A 23,056-nucleotide genomic window follows, 5' to 3' on the forward strand; every position below is an offset into this window, starting at 1 on the left:
CCATTCTGAAAAATTCATTAGAGTATGGTTTATGTTATTGATGGCCATTTCAATGAAACCCAACTTATTGTATCTATTCCAGTGATTGGGACTAAAAGTAACAATCTGGGTGAAGTAGCAAGAAAACTATCTCCAATCCCCAAGTGCGGGGGGATTTGCCACTTTAATTAATATAACTTATTATTGTTGTGGTTGCACAACATCAGCGGAAGTTAGGCATTTTTCTATATTAAGCTAATTCAATGAAACACACTTAGTATGTTGGGTCATGCTATAGTGAACAGTGATGCCACAAACAGAAACTTGCTCAATGGCAACTTTATACTTGTCTTCCGGTATTCTTTCTCACCCCAACACACTCTGACAACATGGCCCTTCTTGTGTTATTTTTTTTTAATCCTTCTTTGAAAACCAAGTCACTTACACCCACAGTAAATATGTAGATATATTTCTTTTCCAATTGTGCTTTTAAAATCTTTGTTGTATGTTCAAGCACCTTTTGTTCTAATTCATATGTATGTTTTTCAGCAGTCTTCATTGCAGCTACAATATAAAGTGTAGGTTCATAGGTTAGTACTAGGCAAACTGCCCTTGTGGGTCATTGTAACCCTAGCCAGTTACTCCATATGAGAATTGAACCATGCACCTTGAATCTGTAAGGTAAACACCTTAACCATTATGCTAACTTCCCACTTTCTAATGCTATATCTTTCTATAACATCAGCCTTTTTGTGTACTTTCATAAAACCTATCACATCTAGATACTATAATACACAGACAATCCCCCTGCAAACTGACAATATATTGCTAATCTTCTCAGTTCCATCATTTGCTCGACTATTTATAAAACCTGAGACTTTCTGCACTGACTAGTGTTTTTGGATATAAATGATATTTGTAGAATCTCAGCAGTGTCATAGATTGCTTCTGACACAGGCCATTTCTTCTGCTACCAAACTGCAAAACAACTTGCATGCTCTGATGCTTAACTTGCACTGAGGACTTTAGTGTGTGCATTGCCATCATCTATATTTAAGAGTTCTACTTTTTCAACATAAGTTGATCAGTGTTCCACACTACCACCAAAAACAGCAATACTTCTAATATTGCTTACCTTTTTTTGTTTACCAGAGTGCTTATTTTTCTTTTGTTTCTATATACATTCACTACATTTTATGCAAAAGGCATTTAGTGTTCCTCCTCTTGTTTTAATTCCATGTTACTCACATATCCCTTCTTCTCTTGAATGTCCCCTTGCTAGTAGCAGGTCAGACTTAAATCACTTGACATTCCATTCTTCTGTTGGATTTTCCTGGCCTTCTAGTTGATTCATTCATCTGTAAGGTCAATAATATGGCCTTTCATATTTTGAAACTGAACAACTGAATATGGTAGTCAAGCAGGATTTGATAGCTGTTACCCACCTAAGCACTTAGCAGTACTTGCAGGAGATGAGTACATGTTTTATCGATGCATATTAAATACATTTCAGGATGTTTTTAAAAACATGTGCCTTAGCCAGGCCTTTGGTGCAGAGGGGCAGTGGGCTATATCTGGTGACAGGTTCAGATCTGAATGTTATTTAACAGGGGCATAAGCTATTGTAGGAAGGAATGAGCATTTGAAAGACAGCATTCCTTCCTTTTGAAAAGGATGTGGGGCACCATGCATACTAGTGAACCCACCTAAGTATCAGTGTGTGTGTGACTTTATACTAGGCAAGGATGACCACAGTGATGTGGTATCATAACATCATGGTGTGCTGATCGATCACCATTAGGACCCTAAGCAGGTAACCAGACCACCCACCAAAAGATTGTGCAACACCCTGATATGCAAGTCTAAAGCTAACTTAACTAGAAAGAGAAATACCATTTGTCAGGGCAACGTAGGAGGCTTGCACAAATGAGCAAAAGTAAGAGGGTTGGGATGGACCTGTTAGTGAAATGGAATCAAAGCAAGTTAGGCTGATGTATACAGCGGATTTAGAGTGACAGACAAGGACATATCTCAGCATCTCAGTAAAGTGAAATGAATGTTAAATAAAGTACTCTTACATGTTAGAAAAGTGTAGACTTCTATAGCAGATATGCAAGTTTATAACGCAGTATGAAAAGCATTTCTAATGTATGTGTCTATATCTATATATGTTCTTATAGCAGCTGTGGTCAGTCTGTCACTGAATAAGAAAAATAAATACTGAAGGAGTGCATTTATATAAAAAAAATCCTGTTACGAAAGCAACTCAGGATAATTTTTGGAGAAGCTTTCTGAAAGTCATCAGGTTTATTTTAAGCAATTTCTCCTATTATGCTCCTGTTTATTAATCACATTTTTATTTTATATTTGACCAGATAGTAAATTTGATGCAGAGCTGCTGGAACAGGCAAAGTATCTAGAATTACAAGGAATATCTGCAGCAGAATCTGGGGATATTTCCACAGCTTTAGAGAAGTTCAATCAGGCTATCCACCTTCTTCCAGACAGAGCCTCTGGATACAACAATCGTGCACAGACTCTTCGACTGAAAGGCAATATTTCAGGTAGGTACTGTAGAGTTAAAGAACATTTGTATTCAGTTTTAAGTTTTGCTGTAGATTGAGTTTGATAATTTTGGCACTGCCTTTACTTGTTCTGTTACAAAATGGGTGAACTTCTCAGGTGCAGACTTGGTTACAGGCATGACTGGTATGGTAAAAAATTAAATATAACACTGAGAAATAATCACTTCTTACATTTTTCACGCTGAGAAATAATTACACATATTACATCATTCATTCAAATTATGATGTCACCACAAGTTGCCTAGCAGTAGGGGACATCTCGTGGTTGTTAGCAGTGATTCCAGAAGATGTGGGTCCCAGCACACATTCCTGTGAAAAAAAGGCTTTAGTCAGTATGGTTTCCTGGTCTGCCTTTCATCAAAACACTTCCAAGTTCATCCAGGCTCAAAAGAATAATTTCCTTAGTAACAGCCATTTGCTCTCCCAGTATTTCTTACAAGGGTTCTCTGCTGGTAAAACAAAAAGTCTTGTAAAATTTGACCTAGGTTCAAATGGAGATGACAAGAAACAAATTTATAAAAGATCAGCCTGCCAAACCTATGTGGGTGCTTGTATCGCAAAAGCAGGAAATGGACATCTAAAAAAGCTGTCATATATAATAGGTTTGATAATGACTCCTTATCATAATGCCAGCAGTTTCCATATTATCATGGAATGTGAATTGTCTCATGGGTATGGGCAAAAATGAAAGAGCTTTGAATTATATTAAGAATTGCAGAGTGCAGATAGCAATGGTACAGGAGACATATTTGGAAAGAAATGAGCATGCGAATTTGATGAAGAAAGGATTTCAGAATGGATATTAAGCAGAATATCAGGGGCAAAGGAAAAGGGCATACTGATATTAATTGCTGAAGGTGCTCCAACAGTGATAGTGCAGGAAAAAAAGGATAATAATGGTAGATTTGTAGCAATAAGGGGCTACTGGCAAGGGAAGAGGATTACAATGTCATGTATTTATATTCCACCTAAAACTGCTATCATGGACCTTAAGAAACTTTTGGGAGAAATGATCAGCTTTCAGCAGGGAATATTACTTATAGGTGGGAACCGGAATTTGGTTTGCAACATTGAAGATGTATCTAGGGGGTCTAGAAGGGAAAATATAGCACATGAGGGTAGATTTCTGAAGAAATTTATGAAAATATTTGGTATAGAATATGTGAATTCAGTAGGAGTAACTCAGAGAGAATTTACATATTATTCCTGAAGGTACAGTAACTGGACTAGACGAGACAGAAATTATATTTCACAGGAGCATCTGCATTTAATTGAGAACTTGACAGACATCCAATAATTATTTCAGATCATGCACCAATGATAGTGAAAATAAAATGCAGGGTAATAGAGTAAAAATGAGACACTGGCACTTCCCCACCTACCTGTTAAAAAGAGAAGAATATAAGGAATGGGTGGTGGAAATTATACAGGAGTTATTAGGAAAGATAGAAAGAACTTTAGAAGTTATAGCTAGTGAGTGAGATAAAATGAAAGTGGAGCTTAAAAACAGGGTAGAAATAAAGGAAAAAGAGATATGGTTAAGACGTAATAAGAGTTGGACTTCCAAGATGTCTGCACACTGATCAATAACATAACTTCAGCTATACCAGTGTGAAATCAGAAAATGAGGAAAAGGAGAGCCTTTGATTTTTTTTTTTTTTTTTTTTGGTAAAATGAATTTCCTATCTAGTAAGTACGCTGCCTGAATGTCAGCAAAGAAGAAATTTGGAAAACCTGAAAAAGAAATCGACAGAAAAGGTGAAGAGAAAATACTGTCCATGGAGGATTCTGCAGCTGTTCGGTAAAAAAAAAAAAAAAAAAAAAAAAAAAAAGAACCAGTTCAAGCTTCAGCTTTGGTTTAAGAGATGTCTTCCAGTAATTAGAGGAAAAAAATAAATCAAATGTAATACGTGGTGATTAAAATAACTAAAACAATGAAGGAATATATCAATTCAAACAACAAAAGGCTGGAAAGAAATAGAAGAAGCTTTAACTAGCCATTCAGATAACCTGATAAAACTGCAAAAATCAGAGGCAGACATGAAGAAAAAGCTGGCTGAATATGAGGTTTCTCAAGAAGAACTGTTTAAAAAATAATAAAGTTAGAAGACACAGCACGCAGAGTAAACCTGAGATTTTCTCCTGTACTAGAAAAACTGGAAGGAACGCACAGTATTAATTTTTTTGAAAACACAAATAAGCAACTGGACTGGTATTCTACAGCAGAATTTGTTAATTGAAAGGGCACATCAAGTGTATGCTCCAAACCTGGCTATGAGAAAGCAGCCAAGACCTATATTAGTAAAGATTCAGTCATACCAGCAGAAAGAGTTAATCCTGTCAAAATTGTGGAAGAAGGGCAAAGTGTTAAAAATTGGAGACAGCAGAGTGTTTGTAAAAAATGATTATTCACTGTACATCAGGCAGAAGAGAAGCAAATTTATCCTAACAATTAGGGAATGTCAAGATTGGTATCCAGCTGTATTCAAATTGTTTTTTTCTTGGAGGATCAAAGTCATTTTTTGACACAGAAAAATCTAAGGAGGAAATAAAAACGTTTATCCAACCAAAAGTGAGTCAGCAAGCAGAAGGGAACTCTGTTCCTCTTTCTTCTGATGGTAAAGTTCATAGTGAGACTTTGCCAGTGAAACCTTTTCCAATGTTTCAAAGAAAAATGCTTGAGAGACAGAAAAAAAAACACAGGAGTTGACTAGAAGAATCAACAGTACCTTGGACTTGAGCTAGCATTTGATGTTGGCAAATGGAGATGAAAAGGAAGAAGGCCAGCAACTCTGAAATTAGTGAATAAATGGAAGACTATAAAGCATCTTGTTACATTTGTAAAATATGGTTTGCGAGAAAAAGAAGCTGGAAAACATTGGAGTTTTGTTGACTTTTTAAACTTGTGGGTGGACTATAAAGCTTATACCCCACTTTATATCATTAATATTTAGAAGGACACTAATGGGGGAAAACTAAATGAAATGAATTGTGTTCTTATTAGAATTTGTATAAAACATGATGGCATGGAAGATTTGAATTCAGTAGTAGGAACACAAAGAGGATTTACATATTATTCCCCAAGGTACAATAACTGTGCTAGTATAGATAGAAATTATATTTCACAGGAACATGTGCATTTAATTGAAAGCTTCGACATGCATCAATAAAAACTAAGATAATGCAGGGTAATGAAGTAAAAATATTATACTGGTGCTTTCCCATCTACCTGTTAGGAAGACACAAATTTAATAGGTAGGCATTAGAAATTATTCAAGAGTTATTAGGGAAGATAGAAATATCTTCAGAAGTTATAACTAGTGACTGGGATAAAATGAAAATGGAGTTTAAAAATAAGGTAGAAATAAAAGAGAAAGAGATATGATTAAGAAGTAATAGAAATTACTTAGAAGGGATGACAAAGATTAAAGTATGTATTTCTGAATAGGGAGAATCTCACAGAACAAAAGGAGGAGCAAATGCAGAGCGCTACAGAGAAAATAAAGACATATCTGGATAATATGCATGAGTTTAGAAAGATTGCAGTTAAGAAACTATTTTTGATAACTCCAGAGCACAAAATCTTTTATCACAGTGACTTAAGCAACAGAAGGTTGAAAGTGTTGTCACCAAGCTTAGGTTACCTATAACAAGAAAAACAGACAGAGATCATATAGAGGTTTTAGAGATATTCTGAAAATGTTATGAAAATTTGTATAAAGCAAATAAATGTGGAAATCAAGAAAGAGGACAAATGAAAATATTTATGGAAAACTTAATTATGCCAAGGTTAAAGGTAGATAAGGCTCAACAACAAACAGTTAAGATAGGAGATGATGAGATAAAAACAGTTATGTATGATAAATCATCAGGGAGGTCTCCAAAACAGATGGAATTCCTGTGGAAGTTTGGAAATTAGGAAGGAAGAAAGAGATGAAGATCTGGAAGATTTTTTAACTGTATTTTAAAAGGAGGGAAAGCACCAGCATCTTGGAAGAAAGTTGTGATGCCTGTGTTACTTAAATATGACAATGACTCTTCAGATCCAGTTTCGTATAGACCTATTTCAATTCTAAACCATGATTATACATTGCTTGTGTCTATACTAGCTAAAAGAATGGCAAAGGTGTTGCCAAAATTAATAGATATGGATCAGTGTGTTTTTTGTGGAGGGGAGGTAAATATTTGACAATGTTAGCAGAACAATGATGATCCAGAGAGGGAAGGAGAATATAAGAAAATACCTTTGTTGTTAGTTGAATCTAGAACAGAAGCAACTGTTAAAAGGGGATAATTAACAGGGTATATACAATATTGTGTGATAACTATAAGAATCAATCAGAGGAGGTTAGAACAGATTGGGAAGAGAGACTGGAAAAACAATTTATAAGAAAACAATAGGAAGACATATGTATATCTCCCAAGTATGCAACCCAGTCCAGAAATGTTAGGATCTTTGCTTGGAAGTGTTTGCATGGGTATTTTATACCCTAAACAGGTATTAAATATCTTTTTCCTCAGGTAGATAGCAAATGTTGAAGTGTGATGAAGAAGAAAGAGAAAACTGGGAACATATGTTTTGGAAGTGTAATGAATTGGCAAATTTAAAAAAATCCCCTATAGAATACTCTATCAGAAATATTGGGTGAGCAAATGGCTGTAAATAGGGAAATGATTTTTTTGATCTGGGATACAGGATGTGAATTGCCTAGACATCGTAAGGCCTTATTAAGTTTAATTCTGTTGGCTGCCAAAAAACAATTACTAGAAAATGAAAATCAAAGTCTACACCAAGTGTATTTGAGGTATTGAATATTATAAAAGAGATAAAAGAACCTGGAGAGGGATTGTTTGAAAAGGGAAGGAGAACATTACATAGAAGTAAGTGGAAATTGTTTAAGCAACACATGCATAATAATGTTCAGGAGAGGAGTGAGGTTTAAGTGAAGGCGGGAATTCAGCAGTTTTATATAATACTGGATTGATGATAGTAGCAAAACATATAAGTGATGTATATTGTATTTAAATGGAAAATGTTAAAATGGTTTGTTTTCTTTTCTGTTAATGTATGTTTTCTAATGTCTTAAGTGATAATTTAATAAAGGTTTTAAAAAAGTAAGAATTATTTAGAAGGGCTGACAAAAGGTTAAGGTATTGGAGAATAAGGGGAATCTCACAGAACAATAAGAGGTGCAACTGGAGAGTGCTATAGAGAAAATAAGGGAGTCATTTGGATTATATTATGCATGAGTTTAGTTGTTGTTAAGCAACTTCTTCTTCATTTCGGCTTTTCCCGGTTAGGGGTCGCTGTTTTCTAATAATAACTCCAGAGCACAGAAACTTTTAGCACAATGACTTAGGCAACAGAAATTAAAAAGGGTTTGTTGCCAAACTTACAAAGACTATAAGATGAAAAATAATATGGGATCCTGTAGATATGTTCGTGATATTTAGGAAATTTTATGAAAATTTGTGTAAAGCAGAGAAATGTAGAAACAAAAAATAGCACAAATAGAAATATTTATGGAAGACTTAAATATGGCAAGGTTATGAGTAGAGGAGGCTCAACAATTAACAGTTAAAATAGGAGGAGATGAGAGGAAAAATGGTGACATACAATCCATCTCCAGGAAAGTCTCCTGGAATAGATGGTATTTCTATGAAAGTTTGGAAGCCAGAAGGGAAGAAATTCATAAAGATCTGGAAGGCTTTGTTTAATTATTCCTTAAAAGGAAGGGAAGAACAAACATCATAGAAAAAAGCTGTGATGGTTGTAATACCTAGAGATAGTAAAGATCTGTCAGACCCAGCTTCATATAAGTCCATTTCAATTTTAAATTATGATTATAAAGTGTTTATGTCTATAGTGGCTAAAATAATGGCACATATATTGCTAAAATTGATAGATATGGATCAGTGTGGTTTTGTGAAAGGGAGCCACACATTTGACAACAGTAATAGAACAATGATGATACAGAGGGAAGCAAAATGTAAGAAAAAACTACTTTTGGTGGTGGGTCTTGATGCAGAAAAAGCATCCAATACAGTAAGATGGGATTTTTTGAGTAGGGCAATGGAAGCATTGGTATTACCTGATACAATAATACTGTTATTTAGGTGGATATATGAGGGACTAGTGGCAAAAAAAAACAAGGTAGAAGGGATCCTCTCCATGATAAGTTGTGTCTGAACAGAGGAACCAGGCAGGGGTGTCCTCTTTTCCCATGTTATTTGCCTTATACTTACAAACATTGGCAAAGAAATTAAGGAACTAAGAAATTCAAGGATATAATTGCTATGGCAATCAAGAAAAGTTGGCTTTATTTGCCGACGTTATTATTTTGTGCCAGAAAAGGAAATCTCAGTGTTGTGAAACATTCTGGACAGTTTTAAGTTTTTTTGGGCTATGCAATTAATGAAAATAAAAGAAAAGCTGTAGCTGCAAACTATGTACTCACACATGAATTGGTTCAGCAATACTCATATTTATGGGGACATGATAAAATGAAGTATTTAGGAGTATGGGTTAAAAAAGGATTCCGTTATGGCAGCTAAGGATACATGGGTAGAGACTAAACTAAAGATCGTACAATAACTGAGAAACTGGATGTTCTTGTCTATGGATATGGATGGCAAGATAGAAGTAGTAAAAATTTTATTAGTCTCTTTAGTTTTCCACAGGGCAAGCAAACTTTTATCAACCAGAGGAGAAATTGTGGATTGAATTAAAGAGATGAAAGAATTTATCTGGCAGGAGAAGAGGGCAAGAGTTAATTTGGATAAGTTTGTCTTTCCAATAGAACAAGGTGGTTTTGGATTCCTGATTTAAAGGGGTATTTTAGAGCTACATAATTAAGGTTCTAATTCATAAAACAGAAAGCTACAATAAAAAGTGGAAACAGATGACAATGAAGCAGGGAGAAAATTCAAAAAGATCTTTATGGTGATATTGCCATTGTGAATATTGATGTTTTGCGGACAATCAGTTTTCACACCTAGATATTTTTGCTGAGTGACATTAGGAATAATGTTCATTTTGATGTCTCTTACTATTAGCGTGATTAATACAATAAGTTTCTTAGTAGCTGATAATATTACATTTGTTTTTGTGCAGTTAGTCAGAAGCTTGTTTGTATGTAGCCAATTAATTAGGTTTGTGAATTTAGATTGTATCTTATATTGCAGGAATTGATGAATTTTACTAGCTTCCAGAAAAAGGATGCCATCTGCATATATAATTATTTTGTGGTCAAGTAGACCATGTGTGATACAATTAAAGAAAAAAGTGAGAACAGAAGTAGACCCAACACTGAGCCCGAGGGATTCCAGTACTGAGTGCACCTTTTTTTCAGATAATAGGCTTTTAGAGAGGAATTGAAAAGTTGTATCTTGTAGGTAGTTTTGGAGTTTGATGTTAGTTTCAAAATTAAGTTTTTGCAATTTGTTGAGAATAGGCTTTGATTAACTGTTTCAAAGGCTTGAGTCATGTCAACAAACACTCCTGCAGCAATAAGGCTATCATTAATGTTGCTGTAGATGGTATATGTGGCTGTGAGTAGAACTGTTAGAGTACTAAATAAGTTTCTGAAATAATGTTGCTGATAATAGAGTAGATCATAATTATTTATGTGTTTGAATATCTGTTGGTTTATCAGATTTTCAAAGGTTTTATTTATGGGACAGATGTTTTAGAGTTTAGCCTGTAATCATCGACTTGCTATGGGGATTGGACTTTAAGTAAAGGAATTATCACAGAGTTTAAATGCAGGAGGAAGAGTACCTGTGGTTAGAGAAAGATTAAATATATATGGGAAGACAAAATTTACTGATGAATGGGAATTGCAAGACATTTGCTTGCCTTTCCTAGGGAGATAAGTAGGGGTGGCACCCAAGGGGCATATGCTCCATTAATCGGTATCAACTGATGAGCAGGGAAGAAACAGAGAAGGCTATGCTTACAAGAGGTACAGGACTCTTTGAGACTTTACATCACCTGTACAAGAAGTGACATTTCTGATGTTAGGCCCATTACATATTCACTCTTGTGCTATTCATTAGTTTACTGCAGGAACATACAACAGTTCATTAACCTTCTGCTTGTCTGAAAATCATGATACCTTATAACAAAGAGCTGCCATATGCATGGCAAAGGATCAGTATCCAAAATAAATAAATAAATGAAACAAATGATGGGGCCCAGGTTTGTCCTAGATTTTAGGAAGTGAGGAAGCACTACTTCATTGAAATGGTGGAGGATACAGGAGTGAGCTCCCTGAACTGGTGACATAAGCTACGACACTTAAGGGAAGACAGGCAATAGATGGATGAGTGTTTGCTATGTGCAGCAATTAGGCAGACTAGATGTCTGGCAATTAGTGCGGGAGATTAAAGCTCTGAACTGTTCTGTATTCAATGGTACAGGGTTGATTCCTTCCACCTCTGTTTGCCTGTTGTGTTGCTCTGAACAAGTCACTTAAACTTAATGAGACAGTGCTCCTGGGTCACTCCTGAAAAGAGATACTTATGTTCAGTGGGCTTACCAAATTAGCAAATGTATAACATAAAAACAAACAGACTGAAAAGTGTTCTGCCATCTGAAACATATAGTGGATATAAGAAGTGTACACACCCCTGTTAAAAATGCCAGGTTTTTGTGATATAAAAAAATGAGACCACAATAAATAATTTCAAAACATTTCCCACCTTTAATGTGACCTATAAGCTGTACAATTCAGTTGAAAAACAAATCTGTTAGGGGAAAAATTATAAAATATAAAAAACATACAATAAGCTGGTTGCATAAGTGTGCACACCCTTAAACTAATATTTTGTTGAAACACCTTTTGATTTAATTAAAGCACTCAGTCTTCTTGGGTAGGAGTCTATCAGCATGGCACATCTTAACTTGCAATATTTGCCTACTCTTCCTTGCAAAAGCACTCCAAATCTGTCAGATTGCGAGGGCATCTCTTGTGCACAGCCCTCTTCAGGTCACCCCACAGATTTTCTATTGGATTTAGGTCTGGGCTCTGGCTGGGCCATTCCAAAACTTTAATTTTCTTCTGGTGGTGCCATTATTTTGTTGATTTGGATATATGCTTAGGGTTATTCTCATGTTGAAATGTGAAATTCCTCTTCATCTTCAGCTTTTTAGCAGACACCTGAAGGTTTTGGGCCAAAAGTGACTGGTATTTGGAACTGTTAATAATTCCCCTCCATCTTTACTAAAGCCCTAGCTCCAGCTGAAGCAAAGCAAGCCCAGAGCATGATACTGCCACCACCATGCTTCACCATGGGGATGGTGTCCTTTTGGTGATGCAAAGTGTTGTTTTTACGCCAAGCATACCTTTTGGAATTGTGGCCAAAAAGTTCATCCTTGGTCTCATCAGACCATAACACATTTTCCACATGCTTTTGGGACAGTTGATGTATTGTTTTGCAAATTTTAGCTGAGCTGACCTGGATGTTTGTCTGTGTAAGAAAAGGCTTCTGTCTTGCAACCCTACCCCATAGTCCAGACATATGAAGAATATGGGAGATTGTTGTCACATGTAGTACACAACCAGTACTTGCCAGAAATTCCTTCAGCTCCTTCAGTGTTGCTGTAGGTCTCTTAGCAGCCTCCCTGACCAATTTTCATCTTGTCTTTTCATCAATTTTGGAGGGATGTCCAGTTCTTTGCAACGTCACTGTTGTCCCATATTTTATCCACTTTTTGATGACTGTCTTCACTGTGTTCCATGGTATATCCAATGCTGTGGAAATTTTTTTGTACCCTTCTCCTGACTGATACCTTTCAACAATGAGATCCCTTTCATGCTTTGTAAGCTCTCTGTGAACCATGGCTTTTGCTGTAGCAGGCAACTGAGTAAATGTCAGTAAAATCCTATAGGAAAGCTGAACTTTATTTGGGGTTAATCAGAGTCTCTTTAATTGATGGCAGGTGTGTACCCAAGAAGACTGAATGCTGTAATTAAATGAAAAGGTAATTCAACAAAGTATTAGTTTAAGGGTGTGCACACTTATGCAACCAGCTTATTGTACGTTTTTTATTTTTTTATATTTTCCCCTAACAGATTTGTTTGTTTTTCAATTGAATTGTACAGGTTATAGGTCACATTAAAGGTTGGAAAAATTTTGAAATGATTTATTGTGGTCTCGTTTTTTATATCACAAAAACCTGCCATTTTAACAGGTGTGTGTACACTTTTTATATCCACTGTATGTATATTCAAAATGAAATAAAAGGGATAGTGCTAGTAGGATATGCCATGGAAAGAGATCTAAGATGAGGTGGAAAAGAGGAAAATGATTCTGTGAAATTACAAGCAGTAATGGGACTCAATGTGGGAGAACAGGACTTTTTCATAACAACAACAAAAGGGGAAAATGATAATTCCCCTCATTATTTCACTTCTAGGAAAAAATATTTTTGGTAGGAACTGTACAGTTAGTCAGAAAGAAGTGCTAATGAGCTTAGTAAAATGAAAAGGCAGGAAGCTCTTTGGTACTCTCCATGAATTTGCTGGTGCCCAGTTCTAAGGGAAAGGGCCAAACATTATAATGTAAGGCTGTGACTCTGCAGCATATGTAACAAGCAATCAGAGTAATATGAAGGTGGTGAAATACATAGCAGTATACAGAACTTATACTAAAGGTGAGCACCACTGATGGAAAACGCAGAGATTTTTTTTTAAAGTGGGGAAGGGATATATATGAAATAATACACACCATCTGAGAGGTTCTCAGTAATGTAGTGATACAAATATTAACATCAAAAGAAGTGGAAAGGAAGTAAAAAAGACAGGCGTATGGGGATCCAGCCATGAAAGCAGATATTGTACAGAAAGATACTGTTAAATTAAAACATTTTGCTTTGGTCTTGAGTTGAATTTCTTGGCATGCATGTCTCAAACATGTAATAATACAGTTATGATCGGAAACCCAACCATAACCCTCTATGTTCATGACTGGAAAAGTATATTGCTTTTAAAGCTGTAAAACACTTCATGATAATATATTATTTTGTATCTTAGCTAGTAGTACATTGCAGCAACTAAAGCTTCATTTACTACAAAGAATTATAATCAGGTTTGTCTGATTCACTTGTAGTGTATGCAGAGCGGTGATTACACTCCTGTATCCAGAAAAAGACAAATCAGTTAAGTGCTTCTGTAACACAAGACCCAAGCTTAACAATTATTAAGCACCCCTGCTTAACTTGCTAAGATTGAGTGTTGTCCTAGGAATTCAAATCTGCCAGTACTGAACAGCAAACAGCAGCAGAGTAAACAATAGACAGTCTTACACTGTCTTTCTGACAGCACTTGCTAAGTGTTTATGACTTGAAAGCTGGCAAAACACTTAGGGCTTTTTTTTCTGTGACTGGTAGTACATAGAGCACATAAAGCTCCACGTACTACAAAGAATTATGACTGGGTCTCTGATCATAACCCTTTATTATGTGTTCTCAACATGGATGCTGAGATTCATCTCTTAAGTTTTGCTTTCAAGGTGAATGTCTTGGCATCCATGTCTCGAACACATAATAACCTGATTATGATCACAACCCTCTCATAATCCTCTATATTCTGTGTTCTTCACATGGATATTAAAACTTACCATTCGAGCTTTGGTTTGCATTGCTGTCATAGCTCTCAACTGTCTTGATCTTTGCAGAATGTTCATATTTTTCCCTCATATTTCTGGTTTGCTCTTTATAAAATTTGTGTTTTTCTGGCAAATCATTGAGGACTGAAGTCACCAAATAATGACAGACATTTGAGTTTCAGACTTCTTATCCTTCAGAAAATGCATGCTAACACAAAACCTTTTTATTCTAGCAACTTTCTAGGTTTATAAAAGCAATATTTAAAATGTGTCCCTACTTTTTTGCCATTGCCCCCCCATAATATTTGGTTTTGTCCAGATTTTTTGTGGTAAGAGGTTGAGAGTTATGATTGTTGTTGAGGTGATTTCTTGACGTCCATGTCTTAAAAACACACAACTTGTTAGTTATGACTGAAAAAACAGTCATACTTCTCTGTGTTTTGCTATCCATTTACCCAGCTATTCATTTATGCATCCAGTCATTTTGCCCTCCTTGTTATCCACACTTCTTCCTTGTCTTTTATATTTTTATTCCTCTGTTTATCCCTTACCACTAATTATTGGTTCCTATCAGCTTTGTTATTACATTTCTGATTATCCAGTCATTTAATTATTTATTGTTTTATTTCTAACTGTGACCCTTATCTGTTTTCATTTGTCGTTATTTTCCTTACCACTAATCCTCGAGTACTGTCTGCTTTCTTATTATCACATATCTAATTAGATACAACCATTTCCTTGTTCCATTCTTTTCCTCCTGACTCTTGGCTTTTAGCTTCATTTTGTACTCTCTCCCTGCTCCCTCATTAACTTCCCTTACTTTTTGTTTCAAGTTCCTTTTTCAAACAGTGCCTTAATTTCTTCCTGTGTACTATTCTTCCTTCATATCACACCCAAACAGTCAATTAATCTGCTGCAGCATAACCTGGTGATTCTGTGGATTAATTGTGATGTACTACGTGTGATGTAACACCACAATACTCTGTTACAAAGAGGGGTTGTTTATCATTGCCAGTTTGTTTGTGTCTTTCGGCTTTTCCCGGTTAGGGGTCGCCACAGCGGAACTCCGGTCAGCTAATGATTGGCAGTAGAAGGTACGTATTTGCTTTTGTAGTACTGCAGTAGTTACACATACTCTGCAGCTCACTCTTGACAGACCTCCCATAACTTCACTGCTAATCCACATACTGCTCACCTTGCCATCTCTCACCTTTTCCTTTCCTTACTCTGCAGGTGCTTTCTGTACAGTCCACAGAGCACATCAACCCAATGACAGGAAACAATGCAGATCACAGCTAGATAGGACCCTGGGTTTAAGTTCTTATCTTCTGTAGCCTGAGTCAACGCAGGAAATACTTCCCACACAACACTACAGGCCCAAATGATTAAAGTCTACATAAATAGCAGATTATCCACCAAGATTAAATTAAATTAATGGAGAGAGGGTCTGTGCAACCTGTAATGAAATGATGGACTGAAAACTGGTTCATAGGTAAGGAAAAGGATGAAGTGTGGGGTCAGAGTACTATTGTCCAGTGAAAAGCTAGTTAGGTGCGTTAAGGTCTGGACTAGAGGTAATCTTGCTTACCATGTTTGTAATTAGTATAACTAAGTGAACTGAAAGCAGTATCATTGTATTTGCTAACAAAACCATGCATTATACAATATTCAGATAATAGGTATCAACATACACGAGTACCTGGTTAAGCAATCACTCTCTACAATATTTAACTGTGAGAAATCAGTGCCTTAGCCTCATATACCAGTTAACAGAATTTGTATCATTTGATTAGAGCTACTGTTCTGAATCTGAAAATGCATACTACTTTATTCTATATTCTTTTGTTAAACTGTGGACAAATAGATGGAATTAGTTTAGGAAAGTACAACATTATTTGCAGTGGGGGCTGGTGACTTCAAATCAAAGGGGGCTGCAGGAGACAATGAAATGGGTGGGGCCAATTAGAGGAGGTGTGGCCAACTAGAAATGGGTGGCGCTATGCTCAAAACCACAAAAATTGGTACTTTAATTAAATACGCTGCCTTGGGTGCCAAACCATCATTATGAGAGTCCAATCAAGACAAAATGAAGTGGAAAAGAAAAAAAATATTTCAATGCATTGGCTATATGACAGCTTATTTAATATCTAGATGAAAACAAAAAGGTTGTGAGGCATGAAAAAATAAATGACTTTTTAAATACATTACTGGAATACCAGTTAAAATAAAGTATAAAAAACAAGCAGCACTCAACTGAAACCACTTCTCCTTGCACTGCAGTTCTAATTATAATTTATATTCAGCTTTATAAAAGTACCAAGTAACATGCTGAAAGTAGCAATCTATGTGATACCTCCACTTGTAAAAATGTTTCTTATCCAAAAAAGTCCTGCTGCCTGACAACAACTATCTACTTGTTTCATGGGGAAAACATGATCAAAGTAAAAAATTAACAGCAAACAAGAAACAAGCTCAAGATAAATTGCTTAAAGCATTACTGCACAGGTTATGGACCACACATGATAGATTGGCATTCTGTTTAGTTTACGGGTAAAGCCTACAAAGATGACTGCAAGTCTCCAACAAATGTAATGAACTTCTGAAAATACTGTAATCCTGTCCTTTATTACAAATACTGTCATGTGCGTTTCAATACCTAAATCTTATATGCTCTCTAGTTATGTAAATATTCTCTGCATGGAAACAAGAAAAAGGATTTCAATGTTGGTAATTCTTTAACAGTATGCTTATTAAAGCTTACTTGCATCTTACAATCTCAGACAAGCTTACCTGATGGTCATTAATGCATTGCTACTTAAACAGAGCAACAGCCACTGAAACAACATGCATTTTCTGAATAATAAGAAGCATAAATCAACAGTATAAATATATGACAGAAAACCAGAACATTTTGCAAAATCAAGGACAGATGGAAAGCCACTGCAGTACTCATGTCTACCTTGGATGGGGGATACTCTGCACACTTACACTGCATAACTGCTCCTTGCTTTGTTTGGGCACATCCAGAGTGACTATGTGGGGGAGTGCAGTGCATGCATGTCACAATTTGAAATGTTTCCACCAGACGCTGATGGCCCTGACCCTGATTCGTCATACCTTTCTCAACCTCAGAGCAAGAAATCTGGAAAAAGCCATAAATAGAAGTGGGACAAAGGCCCAAAAATAAGGACACTTTTTAAATATTGCTCTTATAAACTTAAAAAAATAATAGAATAGTAGGTCTTGCATTAGTATGAATTTTCTGAAGGGTATGAAATCTGAAACTCATATGTCTGTCATTATTTTCTAACTTCAGTCTTTAATGATTTGTTACTAATTTGCCAGAAAACCACAATTTTATGAAAAACGGACTAAAAATGTGATGCAAAAATATAAAATATCCACACAATACAGCTAGAAACCTGTCAAAGAAGGGACACTTTTAAATATTAGTACTGTTAACTTGAGCAGCTGACAGAACAAGAGAAAATCTACATGCATTTCTGAAATTAAAAGTAATCTATAACTCTGATCATTACAATTATTTATTAATTATAAACCCTCCATGTTTTCTTCCAATTTTGCCATTTTGTGGAGGGATTATTAGGAGGAGAGAAACATTTTGAGCCAAAATCAGGGAAAGTTGAGAGATTTGGCTATACCTAATTCTATAAAGTGATTTATTTGTGCGTACCTCTCAACCTCTTAACACAGGAAATTTGGACAAGGCCAAAAATATTGGGGAAACATACAAACAGTACTAAAAATTGCTGTTGTATAAACTTAAGATAGTTGACAGAATAGCAAGTCTTGCTTAAGCATGCATTTTTCTGAAGGGTATGAAGTCTGTAACTCAGTGTTTGTCATTAAATTTAGTGACTTAATTTCTAAATGATTTGCCAGAAAAACACAAATTTTATGAGGAACAAACCAAAAATAAGAAGCAAAAATCTATTAATTCTGCACAAATCTAGACAGTTGAGAGGTATAGTTCAGCCAGGGCTGTTTGAGTTTGCCGCCCTCCCCCTCTCACAAAATCATGGTCAAATGGGGCCTCTCCCTGCAGCTATTCCAATGTCCCATTACTTGGCTATTTCACCCCATTTACCATAAACACTGTAATGTGCATACTGCTTTACTTCTACAATGAGTTGGATTTCATTTAAAAGCTTTATTTTACATTTAACAGCACAAACACTAATCTGCATCTGCTAAACAAAGCAATGCAGTCTCACAATGAAAATAGACTTAGCATTAAAACTTCTCTGCCCTTGAAACTTACATTCATTGAAACAGCATTGAAACCCACATTCAAAGAAAATACATCTGGCCATTGACAGATAAAAGTTAACTTTGGGCTGTATTCAGATCATAGACCCCTTGCACAGGAAACATACATGTGTTCTTTGTTACACCTTCCTGATTGTATTAAATTATATTCCTTGTATACAGTACAGTTGTTGGATGGCATTTTAAATTTGTTTTGAACATTTTTCCAATAAACAATAAAACAAAATGCATGAACCAATAATGACATAACTGCCCAGTTAAGAACATTTCCATCATAAAGTCTACTCAAACTTCTACAGTCCACCAGCATCAGTAAATATGCACAATCTCTGCAGAAGTAAGTCATCTAAATAATTCCACATTAAAGAGATCTGTAACTAATGAAGAGGTTGCTGCTAGCAAACAAATTTTATATTTCATTACTTTATCTACAAATAAAGTATCTGTTGCCCTTGAGGAATAAATTGCCTATGTTACATTAAAAAAATGATAAGCTAGTAATATTTGAATAGGGAATGGATGGCAAACTGATAACAGGTTCATTGTTACTAGGTATCTCTGCCAAAGCGGACATTCTCAAGACTGCAGCATCTACCCCCTTTAATAGTACAACACAGTACAGTATCAGCAATGCATATATACTGTGGGAGTAAAACCCACAGCCTTCTGCATCAAAAGCAAATACACTACCTGCTGTGCTATTAACAATGCAAGCAGATTCAACATAAGCAGCACTAAACTTCTCTCCAAGCTCTCAGCTCCTTGTAAAATCCACTTGACACTTAACTAACTGTATCTCTCAACTTTGAAGCCCAAGAAATCTGGAAAAAGCCAAAATTTATTGGGGGTGGGGGGCAAAAGACCAAAAACTAGGGATACATTTTAAACATTGCTTGTATAATATTGGAAAGTTGCTAGAATAAACTGCTGTGTTACCACCACCCATTTCACTGCCAAATCTTGAACCCAGGACCTAATGCACTACAGTCAGAGCAATATACCACAATGCCAAATCAGCTGTTTCTTGAAAGACACATAGACTAAAACTTAAATAGCTATCATTTAGTGAATTCAGTTCTCACCATGGCTCTCAACCTCTTAGCACAAAAATCCTGGACAAAGCCAATAATGGAGGAATACAATCCCAAAAATAAGGACAAATTTAAATATTGTCATCAATGTTATAAACAGAAAATTGCTAGAATAAAAGGTTTATTCTGTTTACCATGTACATTCTGGAGAATATGAAGTCTGAAATTTAAATGCCTGGAAAACCACAGATTTTATGAGGAACAGAACAGAGCAAAAATATGAGACAAACATTTTACAAGTGGTGGTGGGTAGGGAGTTGAAGCTCTTGCTACCTGCTCCACCAGGCATATTTAACGGGCATTTTCCCCAAACACACACACACACACACACACACACACACACACACACACACACACACACACACACACACACACCACATGTATATACACACACACACACACACACACACACACACACACACACACACACACACACACACACACACACACACACACACACACACACACACACACACACACACACACACACACACACACAGCTTAAAGGACAGGCAATATCATTTTAATGTAAGAAGAAGCTGCAATACCCAATGAGAATCCACATGGACACAGGGAGGACATGCAAGTCCCCCAGGGAAATCTTAGGCAGTACACCTAAGTACTGCATCTAATTATAGAGTGTGCAAATTAATATCAACAAGCATACATCTCAGCATGAACAGTCCAATAGTCAGCATATCACAACACTAAAGCATGTTGTAGCATTTGATACAACAAAAAGTAATGCATCTTTATGCATAATTAAATAATACTACCAAAATAATTAACTAGAAAAAATTAAGAAACATTAAATTATTAATCAACCACATAGACTAAAAATCCATTGAATATTTTCTTTAGTTTAGATATATACTCATTTCTTTGTATTCCTTCATTTTATTTATTTATTTTTTATTTTTGCAGTCTGTTCCTGTATGTGTTATATTCATAACTGATGGCTACAAATCATTTTTTAGTTTTTTTTTTTTATTTGTCAGTTAAAAGTCCAGTAGACAGACTGTCTCTTTCTCTGGTGGCCAGGGAGTGCAGTTCCACTAATTCTACTTGAAATGACTGAACCACAGTTTCTAGTGTCCAATGAACTAACAATAATCTCATTATACATGCTATCCCAGGACATTCTGAAGTAGAAGGTATTAGCAGACATTTCTGAATAGCAGAGTTACATCTCCTTGCATGCTCTGGTTTGAAGGTGCTTCTCAAACCACATTCTCTAAGTATACTTTCTGCAGGGTAACATAGTCTTGGTGCCCTTTTCTCTAAACAGGTGTACTACCAGAACTAGCACAGAGACTGAGGAAGTGGGGGTGCTGGGATCATAAAAGGACACAAAACTGCCTTTATATGCATTTGGTTCATTAATGCAGCAGTTAATATGGGCCGCAGGATAGTAAGACCACTAAACCTGCCAGCAGTAAAGTGGGTGTAAAGGAGAATACCTGGGGGAATCAGATGCAGTAGTATGGGGTGAACCATGTAACTGGCCTCATAGACTTTAAGTTCTATGCAAAGCTGCCAGAACATACAAGGGTTAACCCACCTACCTGGCTATAAAATAAATAAACAAACAAACAAATAAGAGCTCTCTGTTTAAAAGGAGCATACTTTGGCACTTCTACAGGAAGGTAGATTGATATGCAGACTTGTGTCAAAAATCAGAATGCAAGCACTTCACCTGTGCTACAAGCCAAACATCACCATTCAACTTCGATGATTTTCTCTGACTGTACTGTATGTAGCATGACATCTAACATATTAATCACACATGGGCATACAGTGTATGTTCATGGGACAAGCCTTAAATGTTTTATACGCTCTTACCTTTGAGTTAAAGTCAGTAAATAAACCTGGAAATGAACTATGCTAATGACAGGTCACAGACTGAAGTGCAGTTCACTCCTAATTATTTAGCTCTCTTGTGAAGTCTGCATTGGCATTACATATTTTAGATGTTTGTGCTTCTAGTGATATTTATCTTTGATTGCACTATTCTGCTTTGCAGTATTAAATAAAAAAAACAGAAAAAGAACAGGAAAATCCCTCTGAAAGGATTTAAAGCCAGGCTTTCATAAATAACTATGGAACAGTGTTGTTTAAATCATCAAACCTCCCCAGATTTAAAAAGAAGAGAGTAATAAATAATTTTTAAAATCTTTTCCAGCACATATACTAAAGACTGTAAAATAATTGCCAAATTCTTAAAAAAAGCTGTGTAACAAAAGAAAACAATATCACCACCTCAAGACATTTTAGAGTATCAAGAATGTACATAATGCTGAAAATGTTGCTTCCAAGGGTTTTCTTTTGGTAAGAAAACATACCTGAGTAAGTCAAAGTGCCATTTATTAAAGACATTTAAATGTGAGATGTCTTTGTGGCTTTAAGCTGTAACTAAACATTATGTTAGGAGTCAGGACTTTCATAAAAATGTTAGCAAAAATCTCAAAAATCAAGATATGACACCATAGCTGAACAAAAGCACACGGCAAATCTTGACATGTTGTTTCACTATGATCTTGTCTTTCTTACTGCCTTCGTGACATTTTCAAAGTTTGTGTACTGTAACACCATACATTCCATTTCTGTAATGTCAGCAAATTATAAAGGCAATATAAATGTGCATCTGTGAATAAAATACGATTTATGTAGAATGATATGGAAAACAAAGCCTTGCTAAGGGGAGATTCACTCAAAAAAACAAAAAGAGGCAGAGAGAGAGAATTTCCATTTGTCATTACCAGATGCAGTAAGAACAACTCCACTGATGTGTACATTGAGTGCTCCCTCGCTAAGCAATCACACTTAATAAATAGAAGCAATGAGTGGACACTGTTTACCAACACTAAAGCTTCTGTATTTGGCAGCACAGCCAGGAGTGGACTGATTAAGAAGCACCAGAAACATTTCTTTCATTAAGAAGCACAACTAATCTGCAGCTGCTGCCATGAATCTGTTGATGTATTTGTAATGCTACTCAAACAAAAAATGTACAATTTGCACCAGTATTTTATGATCAGAATTTTCATAACTACTGTGAATTATTTCAGCCCCAAGTTGTGCTGCATGTATAACTTTTGTCTCAAACTTGTTAATACAGGAGAAGCATAAATATAATGCAGGTGTTTTAGGGTTCTGTAATTAACTCTTTAGACATTAGTGCAAGAGTCACTTTTCAGAAGTGAATGAAGGGCTTTGGCAACTAAACCACACACACACACACACACACACACACACACACACACACACACACACACACACACACACACACACACACACACACACACCTCTACCTGAGTATTTCTGCAGAGTTTCAGTCAGCTTCGTTAATTCCACATAATTCTTCTGTTTCAAAAAAGAAAAGCCCTACGAGACAGCAAAGTAGGCTCCAGTCTGCAGACATTGCAGTCCGATCCCCTTTCAGTCTATGCAGTTGTAACTGCATAGACTTCTGGAATTTTGTAGTCTGAAAGCTGTCTTCCT

The 23,056-nt window shown here is 35.9% G+C and overlaps 1 protein-coding gene across 1 annotated transcript in view; it reads left to right on the forward strand.

Moving 5' to 3' along the window:
* TTC36 (tetratricopeptide repeat domain 36) overlaps positions 1–23,056 on the forward strand; it is a 106,051-nt gene that overhangs the window by 82,130 nt on the left and 865 nt on the right. The window contains exon 2 of the mRNA XM_044079064.1: positions 2,355–2,543. Within this exon, the coding sequence (XP_043934999.1) occupies positions 2,355–2,543 (189 nt within the window). The remainder of the gene's footprint in view (positions 1–2,354; positions 2,544–23,056) is intronic.

Source organism: Protopterus annectens, chromosome 8.part0 (genome assembly GCF_019279795.1).
Source record: "Protopterus annectens isolate FY-2018-M chromosome 8.part0, PAN1.0, whole genome shotgun sequence".
In the NCBI taxonomy this organism is placed as follows: Eukaryota; Metazoa; Chordata; order Ceratodontiformes; family Protopteridae; genus Protopterus; species Protopterus annectens.